Source organism: Myotis brandtii, unplaced genomic scaffold (assembly GCF_000412655.1).
Source record: "Myotis brandtii unplaced genomic scaffold, ASM41265v1 scaffold56, whole genome shotgun sequence".
Taxonomy (NCBI): Eukaryota; Metazoa; Chordata; class Mammalia; order Chiroptera; family Vespertilionidae; genus Myotis; species Myotis brandtii.
The window spans coordinates 1,739,617-1,755,174 of NW_005370080.1; the positions used below are offsets into that span (position 1 = coordinate 1,739,617).

At 53.0% G+C, this 15,558-nt stretch overlaps 1 protein-coding gene and 1 long non-coding RNA gene across 8 annotated transcripts in view; one reads left to right on the top strand and one right to left on the bottom strand.

The window, feature by feature from the left end:
* The first annotated feature begins 7,089 nt into the window (after nucleotides 1-7,089).
* Nucleotides 7,090-9,189, top strand: LOC106728190. The gene is made up of 2 exons (XR_001364462.1): nucleotides 7,090-7,486; nucleotides 7,613-9,189. It is a non-coding gene; the product is annotated as an uncharacterized LOC106728190 (long non-coding RNA).
* Nucleotides 7,868-15,558, bottom strand: part of PHACTR1 (phosphatase and actin regulator 1) — a 545,765-nt gene continuing 538,074 nt past the window's right edge. For 6 of the 7 annotated variants that reach the window (XM_014549553.1, XM_014549554.1, XM_014549555.1 and 3 more), the window contains 3 exons: nucleotides 13,943-14,083; nucleotides 11,195-11,271; nucleotides 10,316-10,472 (listed from right to left, as the gene is read on the bottom strand). In XM_014549553.1, coding sequence (XP_014405039.1) covers nucleotides 10,457-10,472; nucleotides 11,195-11,271; nucleotides 13,943-14,083 — 234 coding nt within the window. In that variant the 3' untranslated portion in view covers nucleotides 10,316-10,456. Of the gene's footprint in view, nucleotides 9,743-9,813; nucleotides 10,473-11,194; nucleotides 11,272-13,942; nucleotides 14,084-15,558 lie in introns of those variants that run through there. The other variant, XR_001364461.1, reaches the window with a different exon arrangement.

Genomic DNA, 15,558 nt, shown 5'->3' on the forward strand with positions numbered 1-15,558 from the left:
CAGGCAACATCTCAACTCCTCCCATTGCTTTGCTGCTGAAACCCAAGGACTCTACCCCAGCTCCTTGCGCCTGAGCCAGTTGAGTGGTGTTCTCTCTCTTCTACTGATTGGCACCTACAGCAAAAGGTTTCCAACCACAGCAGAATGGTCCACACCTCCTCTGTCCAAATCAGAGACCTTTTTTGCTTCCAAGTTTGCAAAACCATCCTCCAAGCCTGGATCCAACTTTGTCCTTCCCTCTTCTTCACCCCAATTAATTCTGTTCGGCACCTTGCCCTGTTTCAACTCAGGTAGAGCCAGCTGGTCCCCGGAGGGCAAAACTCCTGTCTGTGCAATGACCTGAAACTACCCAGGGTGCACTTATCTCTGGTGAGCAGGTGGTGGCAGGGACCTGCGATAGGACTGCTTGCTGGGAACCTCTGCTTCCTGTGGGGCTCCATTCTGACCAGCTGTAGATGGTCTGAAAAATACATGCTTTTCTGTGTCGTGGCCTGTTCCTAGATTTTAAAATTTGGTATGATTGAAACAGGTTTTTCCAAGTAGGCATGTTATATACAGGTAAGTGTCCTTGTTCAGTAAGACTAAAGGCAACCAGTACTGTATGTGCTTTTTAAATGTATAACTAAAGTTTTTAATGGAAAAGGGATATGTGTATGTGGGGATATAAGGCCCTAGCCAGTCTTGCTCAGTGAGCAGAGTGTTGGCCTGCGAACTGAAGGGTCCTGGGTTCAATTCCAGTCACAGACACATGCCCAGGTTGCGGGCTCGATCCCCAGTAGGGCACTGTATGTGCTTTTTAAACGTATAACTAAAGTTTTAAATGGAAAAGGGATATGTGTATGTGGGGACATAAGGCCCTAGCCAGTTTTGCTCAGTGAGCAGAGTGTTGGCCTGCAGACTGAAGGGTCCTGGGTTCGATTCCAGTCACAGACACATGCCTGGGTTGCAGGCTTGATCCCGATCCCCAGTAGGGGTGTGCAGGAGGCAGTCAATCAATGATTCTCTCTCATCATTGATGTTTCTCTCTCTCTCTCTCTCAGGGGTGCCAGACCAAGGCGGGGTGCCGGTCACTGTCATCAGGGCGAGCCTCTGGTGGTTACTGAAAATTCTTTGCTCCTGTGCACCATGGTCCCACCCAGCGCTTGCACCCACTGCCGGCACCGGAGCCACCGCCTGCACCTGCTGCTGGTGCCCTGTGCTGGCCCCGATCGCTTGGCCAAGTGCTGTCAGCTGGTGTGAGTGGCGGCTGCTGGCCCCGATCGCCTCTCAGGGCTTCTCTCCCCCCCCCTGCTCCTGGGGGGCTATCAGGGCAGCAGCCGCCACTTGCACCCACTGACGCTGCCAGCCCCACTCACACCCACTGCTGGCGCCGGCCCCAATTGCTCTGTGCCGTCAGCGCATGGGAGTGGTGGCGGTGGGAGCAGGGCTGATGGCAGACAGGGGACCGGGGGTGGGGGTTGCGGCCGGAGGGGCTGGGCAGGGGCCCAGAGGATCAACCGAGACCCACCCCTGTGCCCACTGCAGCCTCATGGCCCACAGTTTCTTTCAAGGTGCATGAATTTGTGCACTGGGCCCCTACTACAGATATATAAGGCAACCAGGACCAGAGGGTTTACAATGAATGGTAACTCTTCACACCCTAGCCCAAGTTCCCTTCCTCAGAGGCATGTCTGTTAGGCTGCCTGAGGACATGGTATTGCGTGTATCTTTCCAGGAAGGATGAAGGGGCAGCACAGCGGTTTATCCTGCCCATTTTGGGGCTGTTGTGAGTGAGCAGTGAGAGAACCGAGGAAAACCTGAGATAGTTAAACTGCAGCAAGGGGCTCTTGTTGCCACGGCTGGATGGGTGTTAGCAGTGGGGTGAGGCTGGGGCTGGTGCAGGTGACGGTGAGCATTTTAACCCTGGCTAGGAAAAGTGTCCCCTCCACCCCATCAGCAGGCAGCACCGAGTGTGAAGAGGTTAGCCTCTTGCCAGATGATATTGTCGCTATTTTAACCCCGGGGACTTGTAAAGCCAGCACACTGGAGCTTTTAAAAAAATCCTCACCTGAGGATATGTTTCTATTGATTTTAGAGAGAGAGGAAGGGAGAGGGGGGGAGGAAGGGGGAGAGAGAGAGAGGAAGAGAGAGAAGCATTGACCTATTGCCTCTGGTACGCACCCCAACGGGGGATAGAACCCACAGCCTAGGCTTGTTCCCTGACTGGAAATGGAACTCAAAACCTTTTGGTACACAGGACTATGCTCAACCAACTGAGCCACCGGTCAAGGCCACATGGAGCTTTTGTGAGGTGGCCGAGGACTTCAGCGGGCACAGGTGCCAGGTGAACAGGCCTGGGAGTGCTCTTGTCCAGGCTGCTCCAGGTGGCACAGCGGGGCAGGCCCACAGGGATGCTGGGACCCGGCCCTTTACCCTGGTCCAGTCCATGGCGGAGCTTTCTGAGGCAGTAAGCTCATCCGATGCATAAAGCATTTTTACCTGCGTAGCTGAAGAGACAGGTATGGGGGTGGGGGTGGGGAGGGTGCTCTGGAATCAAAGCCTCGTACAGACGTGGCCTCTCCTGGACCCCGAGACCCCCGCCGGACAAGGTGTCAGCGACAACAGATAGAAAATTCCTTCCTTCCTTCCACCACTTGTCTCTTGTTTTTTATTAAAGAAACAACAGCGGTGACATTACCCTGCAGGAGCGACTGAACCACCTAACCTTGGAGGGCACATGCGAGATAGTCCCCGTCCCCGATGAGGGAGGAGGGAACTGGCGTCTGGGTGTCCAGCTCAGCTCCTGCATCGTCACTGGCTGCCAAGCCTGGAAGGGGAGTAGGTCCACTTCTGCTTTCGCGGTTTACTCTTCCTGCCTCTTCTGCAAACAGGTTCATTTAACAAGGGCGCCTTGCCGTCACCTGGGGTGTTGCACCACGAAAATATTGGATGACTTGCTCTTATGACGTCAGGAGCGTTTTTTTTTTTTTTTTATTAATGGCACCTAAAGAGCAGGGCCCTTTCTTACCAGAAGTAGCATTTAGGAAAGGGACTGGCTGTACCTATGGTTGATTGACAGATGTTCTTCCTGTCTGGCACCAGCCACATGCTGTTCTCTCCGCCTTCGCCGCAGCTCTAGGTGGGCCCCATGCCCTGCAGGTGCCTCCTGTGACATTACTTCCCTTGCAGGAAGTCATAAATATTGGCTGACTGTCTCAGGGTTGTGGGCGGTCCCCACTGCAGGGAGCTGCAGCCTGCCCATGGAGGGGCAGCGCACGGAGGGGAGGGAGGAGCTGGGTGAAGGAACAGCTTCTGCGACCTGCAGGCTTGGTGAGAGTGGGTCTCTTCTGATCTGGCTTCTCAGTCTGGGAAACTGATGTGATCGCTTACGATGGGCCCCTGGGATAACAGGAGAGAAGCTGGAAAGTGTGAACAGAGTGGAGGCCTAGCAGGGAGAGGAGGAGCAATGCTTTAGCATCAAACAGACCTGGGTTTGGAGGCCACAGGCGTTGTAAAGATTAAAAAAACCGCATATGAAAGTGGTGTAGCACAAAGCCGGGTGTACTGAGTGTCTTGTGTGGGAGCAGCCAGCGGTGGTGTCAACAGGAGCCGAGGGCCCAGAGGGCCTGAGCTAGAAATCAGGGTGCACACATCAGGCTCCTCAGGGGCAGCGTTTGTTCGTACTATCTGGTCTCTGTTGCACGCACAAGTACCCTGGCCGCCCACCGGAGTCCACGGTCACCTGAGCGAGGCCTCTCTTGGACTCTGTCCGGGCAGCTTAGGCACTCAGTCTCTGAGGCCCCTTGCCGGACCTGGTTGTTCCTGCGGTGATCGGTACAGCACAGCCCCCCGCAGGGCTGCAGAGCCACACAGTGCAGCCTACCCGGACCCCTGTGCAGGAGGACATGGCTGGGCGGACCACACTGACACCAGGGTGCACACTGGAGTTGGATTTTATGGGAAGGACAGTGGGGGCCACGGCAGACGCCAGGCAGGAGTGTGGTGTGAGCGAGTCTGCTTGCTAGAGGACTCAGGCGGCGGGATGGGAGAGTGGACGCCGCAGGCGAGGAGGCACGACTACTGTCATCAGGGGGGAGAGGAGGCCTCAATGAAAGGGCAGCGGAATGGCTCCAGAGCGAGGTGGCAGGTGTCTGTCACACTCTCAGCTGGAAGTGGAGAGACGGCGACTTCTGGTCAATGCTTTTCCTCGAAGAAGGGAGTAAGAGGAGGCTCAGGAGGGGCAGAGGGATGGGTTTTGAAGATATGGAAACAATCATCTAGGTCTAGGACATACCAAGTTGAGGTGCCTGTGAGAGACATACATGTGAAGGAAGCATAGGAGCTAACATGTTAAGCCCCTTACATATATCGTTTCATTTTACAGCCTTACAAAATTGGTGCGGTCAGTCCCATTTTACAGATGAGGAACGAAGGAAGCATAGGAGCTAACATGTTAAGCCCCTTATATATATCGTTTCATTTTACCAGCCCGATAAAATTGGTGCGGTCAGTCCCATTTTACAGATGAGGAAGTTGAGGCACAGTGAGATTAAGTTGACCAGTTACACAGCTCATAAGGGGCGAAGCCACAATTTGACCCTGGGGGTGTGTGGGCTCAGCACCCTCTTCGGCTCTTCACGTCTGACAGCTGGCCCCTGTGTCAGGAGCTCAGGGCAGAGCTAAGCTGCAGCTGTAGCTACAGAGTCACCTGAGTCCAGGATTGTTCCCAGGGCCCATGGAGAGCCAGCCAGGGAGCGTTCATTGGACTAACGAGCAGGCGTAAAGACCACATCTCTGCAGCGCCTCACTGGGGTGTGGTAGAGGGCAACAGGCTGTGTGTGAGCATCACCGCTCCAGGCCCATGGGCCCCTCCAGGGTGCTTTGCTCAGAGGAAGGGACAGGCAGGACGAAGCAGTTACCTGGTTGACTGCAGCTTTAGGACAAGCCCCCACCAAGATGTGTGGGAGCAGGCAGCTCTCAGTACCAACCAGTCCACCCCAGGAGGCCAACCCAGGGCCGGGAGGGGTGCAGGCAGACATGGCAGACCTGCAGGTGGTCTGGAGAGGACCCCAAATTGTTCTTTGAGAGGAGGCTGCCTTGGCAGGACTTACCCAGAGCTTACTCTTTCCTAAGCACTAAGTCTAGTGTCTTAAAAATTCGGATGAACCCAAATCTTAGAAATAGAGGACATCTAATTCAGTGCCCCCACGTTCCAGACCAGGCCATAGAGGCCCAGAGAAATTGAGTGACTTGGCCGAAGTTGTCCAGTTAGATGTCGCGACCGGGACATCGCTCCTCTGCCCGAGGACGCTGTAAACAGGTCCGAGGGACACACCAAGCGCCTCTACCTACCGAGAACGTGGAGCCACGACCGCCCTCTCCTTCCGAAAGGGCTCCCTCTGGATGGAGGCCAGTTCCTTCCCTCTCGCCAGGCAGGGCCTATTGGGGGTTCTGCCAAGGCTTTTCTCTCTGGCCCTTTCACTCACCTGGATACCTGCAGCCAAGCTCTGGCAGTTACATTTATTAAGTGGGAGCTCTGCTGGTAAGAAGGCAGAGTGAGGAGAAGCCTGGAATAGGAAATCCTGCAAACCACATGCCCTCCTGCTGTGGCCACTGCTGCCCAGTGTCTGGGCCTGGAGCCCGTGGAGCTGAGAGCTTGCAGACAGACACTCAGATGCAAGGCTGCAGGATGCCGACTTCCAGCGGGGGCTGCGCTGCTGCTGTCGCAGACATCACAGCGCATGTGGTCTTCTCCGAGGCTGGAGATTCCCAGGCAAAGGAAGAGCGGTTCCCCTTGGATTGTTCTCCCAACCTCTTCCTGGACTAGGGGCCCCAGCATGCTCTGGGAGCTCGTTAGGACAGACTCTCAGGACCCCCCCCTCCTCCCCCAGACCTACTGAGTTGGCACTTGCACTTTGACAAGCTCCAGGGTGATTCCCAGTGAGGGTGCAGAGGGAGTGCTAGGTTCCTCCTTCCCAGAGCCACACTCCTATGTTTGAGGACCAAGGATATGGTACCCAGCAAGTTCACCCCCTGGAGTGCAGCCAGCAAGTATTGCAGCCCCTCTTGCTCCCTCAGACCTTCGCTGTACAGGACAAATACTCAGGCTTCTCAAGGAAGAAGTCAGACTTCAGTATTCAGAGTAAAATGGGCTGAGGCTCTGGCTTCTGGGCAGTGTCACTCCAAAGGCCCCCCCAAGGCACTGCTGTAACCTAGGGCTGTCTGGTGTCTGATACGACCCAGATGACTCTGCACTACTGAGTTCATCCACATTCATGACTCCCAGATCATTAAAGGACAGCTGGACAATGCATTCTAGACATTCTTAAGAAAATGTTTGGGAGAAAAAAGTCCTGGCTAACAAATGTTATCTAGACAATTAATTCATGTGCAACAATCCTTCCTACCCCAATAACACCAGATGTATAAGGCTGTCCTGTCTCCATAGCTCAGGATTTTGCTGATGGGCTTCCCTGCCCTGCCCCCTTCTCCTCCTTCCCAGAGCCACACTCCTATGTTTGAGGACCAAGGATATGGTACCCAGCAAGTTCACCCCCTGGAGTGCAGCCAGCAAGTATTGCAGCCCCTCTTTGCTCCCTCAGACCTTCGCTGTACAGGACAAATACTTAGGCTTCTCAAGGAAGAAGTCAGACTTCAGTATTCAAAGAGTAAAATGGGCTGAGGCTCTGGCTTCTGGGCAGTGTCACTCCAAAGGCCCCCCCAAGGCACTGCTGTAACCTAGGGCTGTCTGGTGTCTGATACGACCCAGATGACTCTGCACTACTGAGTTCATCCACATTCATGACTCCCAGATCATTAAAGGACAGCTGGACAATGCATTCTAGACATTCTTAAGAAAATGTTTGGGAGAAAAAAGTCCTGGCTAACAAATGTTATCTAGACAATTAATTCATGTGCAACAATCCTTCCTACCCCAATAACACCAGATGTATAAGGCTGTCCTGTCTCCATAGCTCAGGATTTTGCTGATGGGCTTCCCTGCCCTGCCCCCTTCCCCTTCCCCAGGCAAGCCAAGTATTTTTGGTGGTTCCTGCTGGTGGTTAATACAACACACAGAAGGCAAGAAAATGATTTTTTTAGACTTTTTTTTGGATTTGTTTTTAAAGAAACTGCATACATCATCAGAGACAAACAATAATTTAAATACCATGCAGTTTCTGTATGTACAAAACCTAGGCCATAGAGATCCAGTTTAACTTGTATTCTATTTACATCGTCTTCCTCATACAGCCGTCATCTGTTGAATTAGAACACGAGCGCGCGCTCCTATACAAAGACAAACTATGTACAGACACCCGGGGAGCAACTGGAAAAAGCAACCGGTTTGGGGATTAACAGACAAATGGGAAGAAAAAGCCATTTCACTTAAGGTGACCTTCGCACACTGGCTGTGCACAGGGAGAGCGGACATCCACTCGTCGAGCACACACCACGATTTTCATTCAGCAAATATACACGTTCGGAAGCGGGAGAAAAAGAAACTCAGGTTCTCACCACAACTACCATCACACTGTTTGGTTTCTCTAATCTGACATGAAGGCTAAAGTTTTAAAGGTTTTCCAGTGCTTTGAGGGCCTTTGGGAGGAACACAGCAATCTCGAAAGAAACTCAGAGGTTCTCACCACAACTACCGTCACACCGTTTGGTTTCTCTAATCTGACATAAAGGCTAAAGTTTTAAAGGTTTTCCAGGGCTTTGAGGGCCTTTGGGAGGAACACAGCAATCTCGAAAGAGCACGCAGGCCGGTCGATGGCACTGTTCTGTCGTAGACGGGCGGGGGAGGTCGGGGCAAGGTCTCCTTTTCAGAAGGAAACATTTTGATTTGAGGAGTTTCACACTTTTCCTTTCATGATAAGAGGCCCAATTGGAAATTTATACACACAAACTAAACCTTTACTTGAAAACAGCAGCGTTTTCAGACAAAGAAAGCATTGTAAACCAGCTAGGCCATCTCTCTGACCCCCCACTTCTAATTAATGTCGATTTGTCATCTTGGGAATTAACACACATTTTCCAACTGTCAGAACAATGTGGCAAAAAAGAAATTTGGACGGATTTCTACAGATTTCCTCAAGATTTCAGGAAGGGAAAGGGACAGCAGAGAGGCCATGCTGTGGTCCACAGAAGTTGCTGAGCCACACACAGTGGGTTTGAAACCACCCACATCTGGGGTGGGTGCTGTCACTGGCATGGAAGGTGCAACCCTAAGTCCTGCAAGTGGAAGACGGTGCTCTGCAGGAGGAGAAGGGGGACGTGTTCGACTCCTTCCGTGCACAGTGGACTGCCCAGTAGAGCACTTGGGGAGAAACCTGGACTACTGGCTGGCAGGTGGGCTGCAGGGAAATTGATTTGGGCCTCATGTCCCCAGGGAATCAGAAAGACCCAAGAAGCAAGGCCAGCAGAGAAGCCACTGGCCTTGGTGGGAGGAGTCCAGGTCATGGAATGAGTTCCCCTAGGACTCGCTCCTGGGCCAGGGGAAGGCCTGCCCATCCTGCCGGGCACTGCCAGTTGCCTGAAGCACAGCAGCCCATTAGAGGAAGCTCAGACTCAGCTCTGGGCAAGGCAGGCAGCTCCGCCCAGAACATGTGCCCGCTGCAGAGAAGTCAAACGAAAGAGCCCTACATCTTTCGTCACACCATCTGCACATTCAGATGTCAGGAAGCCTTTTGGGAAGATAGTGCTGACAGCCACACATTTCCCTTGAACAATACTTCTACCCGCGTCAAGAACTATTAAGATTCAGCAAAGAAAAAAGGATCTAGTGATGGGCAGCGGCATGTTCCAGGTGCTGTGAGGAAAGCACAGGACAGCTGTGCAGCGGCTGGTGGGCACTGCCTGAAGCACTGCCGCGCCCCCCGCACACGCACAGCCCTGGGTGGTGCTGGCCGCAGGCGCTGTGGATGCCGGCAGAAGGTAAACGGCCTCCCTGGTGGGCGCGCATCCCAGCAGTAACTCCCTTCCCACGCAGGTTGCAGGTCGGGGTGGGGACTGGTTAACTCTTTGCTGTGAAGGCCAAGCGGGCATCCTTCTAACTCGTGGGCACGTGTGGTGGAGAGGGGACCATCACCTGGAAAGACTGTGGTAACTGAGACCACAATGACTGTGGGAGGCCAGGCAGAGCTTCGAGATGGGGGCCTTACGAGCTCTGTCAGGAGGAAAAAAGGGGCTGCACGGGGCCTCACAAAAGAGAAGTCAAACTCTCAGGGTTTGGGGCTCATCCTTCCTCCCACTGCACGTGCTACCCTCGGGGTCCCTCGGTCAACAGAGCACTGCTTCCTGTGGTCCCAGGTGAGGGGGGCAGTTAGAGATGCATCTCCAATCACCCTTGCCAGTATCACGAGGGAGGAAGGGTTCCCCCTGGAGAAACATGAACAGGGAAGTACAGCACAAGGCGGACATGGCTGCTGGCTGCCCAATTCTGGCCTCTGCCAAACCCACAGAAACCCCTTAGTGCAAAGAAAGGAGACTGGAAGGCCATCACGTCGTTCTAGAGTACCAGTCCGTCAGTGGCCGGAAGGCTGGTCCTTCAGGAATGGTTTCTGGCCTACATGTGTGGGGGCCTGTACTCGGGAGCCATTAACTTCCGAGTCAAAGGGTCACCAGCCCTGGGGCAGGCAGAGAAGTTGAAGCCCACCAGCCAAGCGGAGTTCCCACCCCAGCCTTTATGCCCTCCACGTGGTCCTTACGCTCCTACACGAGGCCATAGGTACACCTTAGCAGTGGCTGTTTGTGTGCAGATCACCTGTGATGAGGCCACTCCTACACATGAGGCTGTAGGTGCACCTTAGCAGTGGCTGTTTGTGTGCAGATCACCTGTGACATTGGGCTGTTAAATGAGCAGGTGACAACTCTCCCCTTCTAACCCAGAGCTGCCCGAGGGCAGCTCCGCCGCCTGAGGGACAGGATGGGTGTGACAGTCACCCAGACAAGGGCTCTTCCCTTTTGTTCACTGGAAGGAGGGTGGCTGGAGGGAGTGGACAGGGCAGCTGAGACAGTGCTCCCTCTCAGCACCCTCCTCCTGAGGGGACCCCAAACCAGAAGCCAAGCCTAATCGGCCAACCAGATGATTTGCTTCTCAAAGTCATTCCCAGGCCACGCCCAATGCCTCAGCTTTCTTTGGACTTAGGTGACAGGTACTTTTGAGGAAAGGTCGCTGGAGCCTAAGTGAGGACCGGGGCTGAAAGTCTTCCGCGAGGCCGCAGGTGCTCTCGGCCTGCCGGGGACGGGCACGGTTCAGGATCCGTGGCGGTGCCAGCAGCTCTGACCACGGAGCGGTGACCATCGTGTTTCTCAAACAGAATCCTGATTGTGTTTCCTTTCCTTCTCCTTCTCCTTCTTTTAAAAAAGGCAGTTCAGAAGATTTACATCGTGATGGGACGTGAATAAATACCAGCACTTATGGTTCTTATAAATTTATGTTTTGAAGACAGCATAGCACTCAAGAGGAATTTGACTGTTAAGGTCGGTGAAACCTGGAAAAAGAAATAAATGAATCAAGACCAAGCGGCTGCCCGAGGTGTCTGGTTCCACGGCCCACGCCTTCCATCCTCAGAGTCTTTGCTTCTGACAGCAGAGGGGGGTATACATCTCCCACAGAACCCCTGAGGCCCACCGAATCCACCTTCGGTTTTGGAATAGTTTAATCAGAATTCCTATGGACTAGTCAGATGGCCCTGGTGGCCCGCAGTCTGGACTTGGCAGTGAGGTGGAGACCTCAACCTTGTGCCTGCAAGTCCAGGCACCATTTCTCAGAAGGCTCCCCCAAGGGGCGTGTCTAAGAATTGTCAGTGGTTCTGTCACTGAGTGACCCTACATAAGCCCATTATCTCTCTGTGTTCAGTTCCCCAAGCAGCACCACACAAGACCACCTGGGAGAATGACAGAAGTGAACCAGGGCTGGCCTCTGCCAACTGGCTGTCAATCGACAACGATCTTTTCTCCTCGGCTTAAGTTTTTGTGAAAACCCACCTTGGGGTTTTCAGTTTGAATGAGTTAAAAAGTGGCTTTCAGAAGGTGGCTTTCAGCTGGGGCCTTGAATGCCCTCACCCCAGTTTCAGTGGCCACAGTGGGAACTCAGTGCGAACCTTTATCTTCTCCTTCCCGCGCCCACCACACCGCTGGGACCCAGAAACAGGTAGGTCGTTTGGAAGTAGGTATGACAACTTGAGAGGGAAAAGCACACCGCGATACTCACCTTGTTAGATGTCTACTCAGCTCGTGAACTTCCATCTCAGTGCTTTTAAATTCATTCAGCTCCTTCCGAATGGCAGCCTGGAATGGAGAGAAGCCCATGAGGATGCAGAGGGGGCAGATGGGAAGGAGCTCACTTCTTATTTTATTTCTATTTTTTTCCCTTTGACAAAGCCACACAAAATGGAGTTTTCACTGGGAGAAAAAAAACCAATCACCTGGGATATCCTTTAGACCTACTATGACACCCCCTGCCCTGAAATCTAAACCACGAATGATTCTGTATGGGAAACCTGGGCATGTGCTCTTGACTGGAATCGAACCCAGGACCCTTCAGTCTGCAGGCTGTTTCATCCGGCATCCATAGTGTGCACACCTGCCCACACTCCTGGGCTCCCGAGTACACATTTAAATGTCGCTTGGCCGGAACTGGAGAGCATTATGCTAAGTGAAATAAGCCAGTCAATGAAGGAAAAATACCACACGATCTCACTCATTTATGGATAATAAAGACCATTATAAACTTATGAACAAAAATAGATACAGAGGCAGAGCAGCCTCGAACAGACTATCAAACTACATCGGGAAGGCCGGGGAGGGTTGGTGGGCAGGAGGGTGGGGGGGGTTAGAGATCAACCGAAGGACTTGTATGCATGCATATAAGCATAACCAATGGACATAAGAAACTGGTGGGTAGGGAAGGCCAGGGGATTGTCAAGGACGGGGAAAAAAAAGGAGACATATGTAATACTCTTTGTAATACTTTAAGCAATAAAACAATTAAAAAAAAATGTCGCTTGGCCAATGTAGCTCAGCGGTTGAGCATCGACCCAGAAACCAAGAGGCCACCGGTTCGATTCCAGGTCAGGGCACATGCCCAGGTTTCGGGCTCAATCCTCTGTGGGGTGTGCAGGAGGCAGCCGATCAATGATGCTCTTCTATCATTGATGTTTCTATCTCTCTATCTCTTTCCTTTTCTCTCTCTCTAAAAAAAGTCAATAAAAACATATTAAAAAAAAAAAGTCAACCTCTCACCTTCCTTAGGTAAACAATCTGAACTCATCACAACCACAGCAGTGCCTCACAGTGGATACTTCTAGAAGGGGAGGGTCACCCCCCTTCCCTTTGATTTATAAACCCTCTCCTCTTTCATGACTCTTGAAGCTGAGACCGTATTTTTCACCATTACGGGTAGATGGGATGTTTTAGATAACCTTAGTATATTCTGTGATAAACTTGAATAACCTCATCCTTCTAGCACTGCCCACCCACCTGGCTGCAGCCCACCGGGAGGGCTGGGGAACCAGCACAGAGACAGGTGAGGAGGGTCTAGGACACAGGAATGCCAGGGCTGAAGTTTTAAATGTGTGCCCTTCCGCAGAGCTCTTTGTAAGGTTGGCATTGGCTTTGGTGGGCAAGTCAAAGCACTGGGAGTCTGAGGCTGGAGAAGTCTTTAGGGAGCATCACAGTGGCTCCTCTCGAAACGGGGGCACGTGAGCGTCTAAGGGCCAGTTAGAAGGAGGCTCCGAGTCCGGTTTCCCATCCCCAGCAGCCTGGGAGGAGCTGGGTCCGCTCCCTACCCAACAGCCTCTCGGAGCTGGAGTCACCCTGTCCTTCCTCTTGACACCTGCGGCACCCCTACCCTTGGTACCAAGTGCACCGCAGCCAGTGTGAGCAAGAGAACCAAGGCCAGCTAGGGCCCTCCTCCGCGGACAATACAGACACCACCGCCTGGGGGGCAGGCTCTGCGCACCACAGCCAGTGTGAGCAGGAGAACCAGGGCCAGGGCCCTCCTCCGTGGACAATACAGACACCACCGCCTGGGGGGCAGGCTCTGTCTGGGCCAGTTCCTGGGGCCTCACCGAGTTCCTGCACAGGAAGAGGTGGTGCTGCATTTAAGGGGCAGAGTTTCCCACTCATCAGGACCTGTGGGTTGACCCCATGTGGGAGGCCATTTCCGGGAGGTCTCTGCCTCTGACCTCATCAGTTTCCCCAAGGGCAGCGGCTCCCCTGCCTTTCCCTGTGCTTCCTCCTGTCTAGCAAGTGAAGGAGCCACCGGCCCGAGAATGTTTGGGGAAAGAAGGTCAGAAGCCCTCCAGTTCCTCGTGGTGACTGGGCTAGAATCACAAACGATGACCAAGCAGAGTTTAATTCTAATGCATGGTCCAATGGGCAGGTAAGAATGGCATCATTTGCATCACTGCATTTCTTAACAAACAAACTCAACTTCAGATTGTATTCTTTCTAGTCGATGGAGGTTTAGTGCAGGGACATGTTTTGCTGTCTCTGTGGTTTGTGTCTTTGCCACTAGGTTACAACAACTGCCAGGACAGTGGCCTCAGCCCCTTTTGGTTTTGGGACACCCCTGTGGGTGCTGCAGCCAGTGGCTCTACCCGGAAGGTCAGCTGGGTGCCCCACAGGTGCTGTTCTTTCCTCTGGGCACCATCTCCCACACTGTCTTTCCTTCTCCCGTAAAATGGCACAATATTACGTGTCTGTCTTGCTCCTTCTCCAGAGCGGTGAGGAATCAATTCAGTGACCGCTCCCAATTCTCTGGAGCCCTGGGCAAAGGTGGTGGGGACACGGCACTCTCAGCCTGCCCAGCGGGCACCGAACGCTCCATTCCCAAGACCCTGGCCACAGCTTTGCTGTTCATTTCAATACAGCATCCCAGGCAGCAAGCGAGGAACGCAGTGTAGGGGCAAAACCTGGGTGTGGGCACCTGCCCCCCTCTCCTTGCCCCTCTCCTCACTTTGTCGGCAGCGGTGAGGCGGGTCCACGGCTTGTCCGCCCTGCGGTCATAGTCCTGGGCGTCAGCCACCTCCACGTAGTCGCTGAAGCGGATGAGGATCTTCCTTTCCCGAAGTTCTTCCACGGTGGGCCTCTGGCTAAGCTGCAGGCGGAAGAGGGGGGCACGGTCATAAAGAGAAGTTTGGATCACTTGCCCATGGTGGATTTACAGGTGAGCAAAATGAGGTCCAAAGGCAACTAGGCATCGCACATCGAGGGAGGGGCAGGGCTCCCTGCTCCTGCACCCGGACTTTTCTAGGAGAGAGAGCGAGTGTTTTATTGTTCATGGAGCTACATTATTCCCGGAGCCACCTCCCGGCCTGTGCACAGCCTGGCTTCTCTAGTAACATGGCAGTGTCTTGGTCTCTGCAAGCAGCCTGTCCTGGGGGGATGGGTGTCTGTCGAGGGTTTTCCCACATTTGTCTCACTTCTCGAATGAAGGTGACAGGAATCTTACACAAAGATATTACCTTATTCTGGATTTGTGAGTCCACATCTGTGTCAAATGTAGTGCTCTCTGAAAGATGGGCCTATGCATCACTTCACATACAAAAACGTTTCAGACACAAAAACATGGTCTGCGGGTCAGAGGAGACTATGGTCCTCAGGAAGGTCAAGTGAAATGAAAGGTCAGCCCACGAAGGCAGAGCTAGGCCCCGTTTGTGCCAAGGTAGCCCTGGATGGGCCTTTCGGATCACTCTGCGGTGAGGGACGGAAACCACAAAGAGAACTCCACCATCTCCCGGTGTCACCCACCGACACCCTCTTTTGTTCTTCAATGACATAAGGCTGATGTTTCTCCTGCCTCCTCCTGGCCCCGGGCTTCTTTCTCTCCTGGAGCAACTCAGCTGCCCTCTCCTAGGATGCTGTCAATTCACATTTCACCGATATTATTTAAAGCAGTGGTTCTCAACCTTCCTAATGCCGCGACCCTTTAATACAGTTCCTCATGTGGTGGTGACCCCCAACCATAAAATTATTTTCGTTGCTACTTCATAACTGTAATTTTGCTACTGTTATGAATTGTAATGTAAATATCTGATATGCAGGATGTATATTCATTGTTACAAATTGAACATAATTAAAGCATAGTGATTAATCACAAAAACTATATGTAATTATATATGTGTTTTCTGATGGTCTTAGGCGACCCCTGTGAAAGGGTTGTTCGACCCCCAAAGGGGTCGCGACCCACAGGTTGAGAACCACTGATTTAAAGCAACTTTTTCTCCAGGCCCTGGACTGTATTTAGTCCTTTTAATGGAAGATGCAGTCAGATGCAATCCTACCACAATTGCCTACAGAACACACACACACCAGGGAATCCAACCACCTGGCTATTTCACTGTCTCATGCCGCTGCCATACACCTTCCTGGTGCCGGAACGCTCCACTTGCTGCCAACGGCCCACAGAGGAAGGAACGACTAGATGCCTGTCTGGCTGGTACTGAACAGGATGCAAAGGGTTTTACAAGGCTCCAGACAGGACCAAGGCAGCCGCAGCTTCCTCCAGGCCAGTGTTGGGAAGACCTGGAGATCAGAGGCCTCTGGGGCCAGGGCAGGGCCCACCCGCCTGGA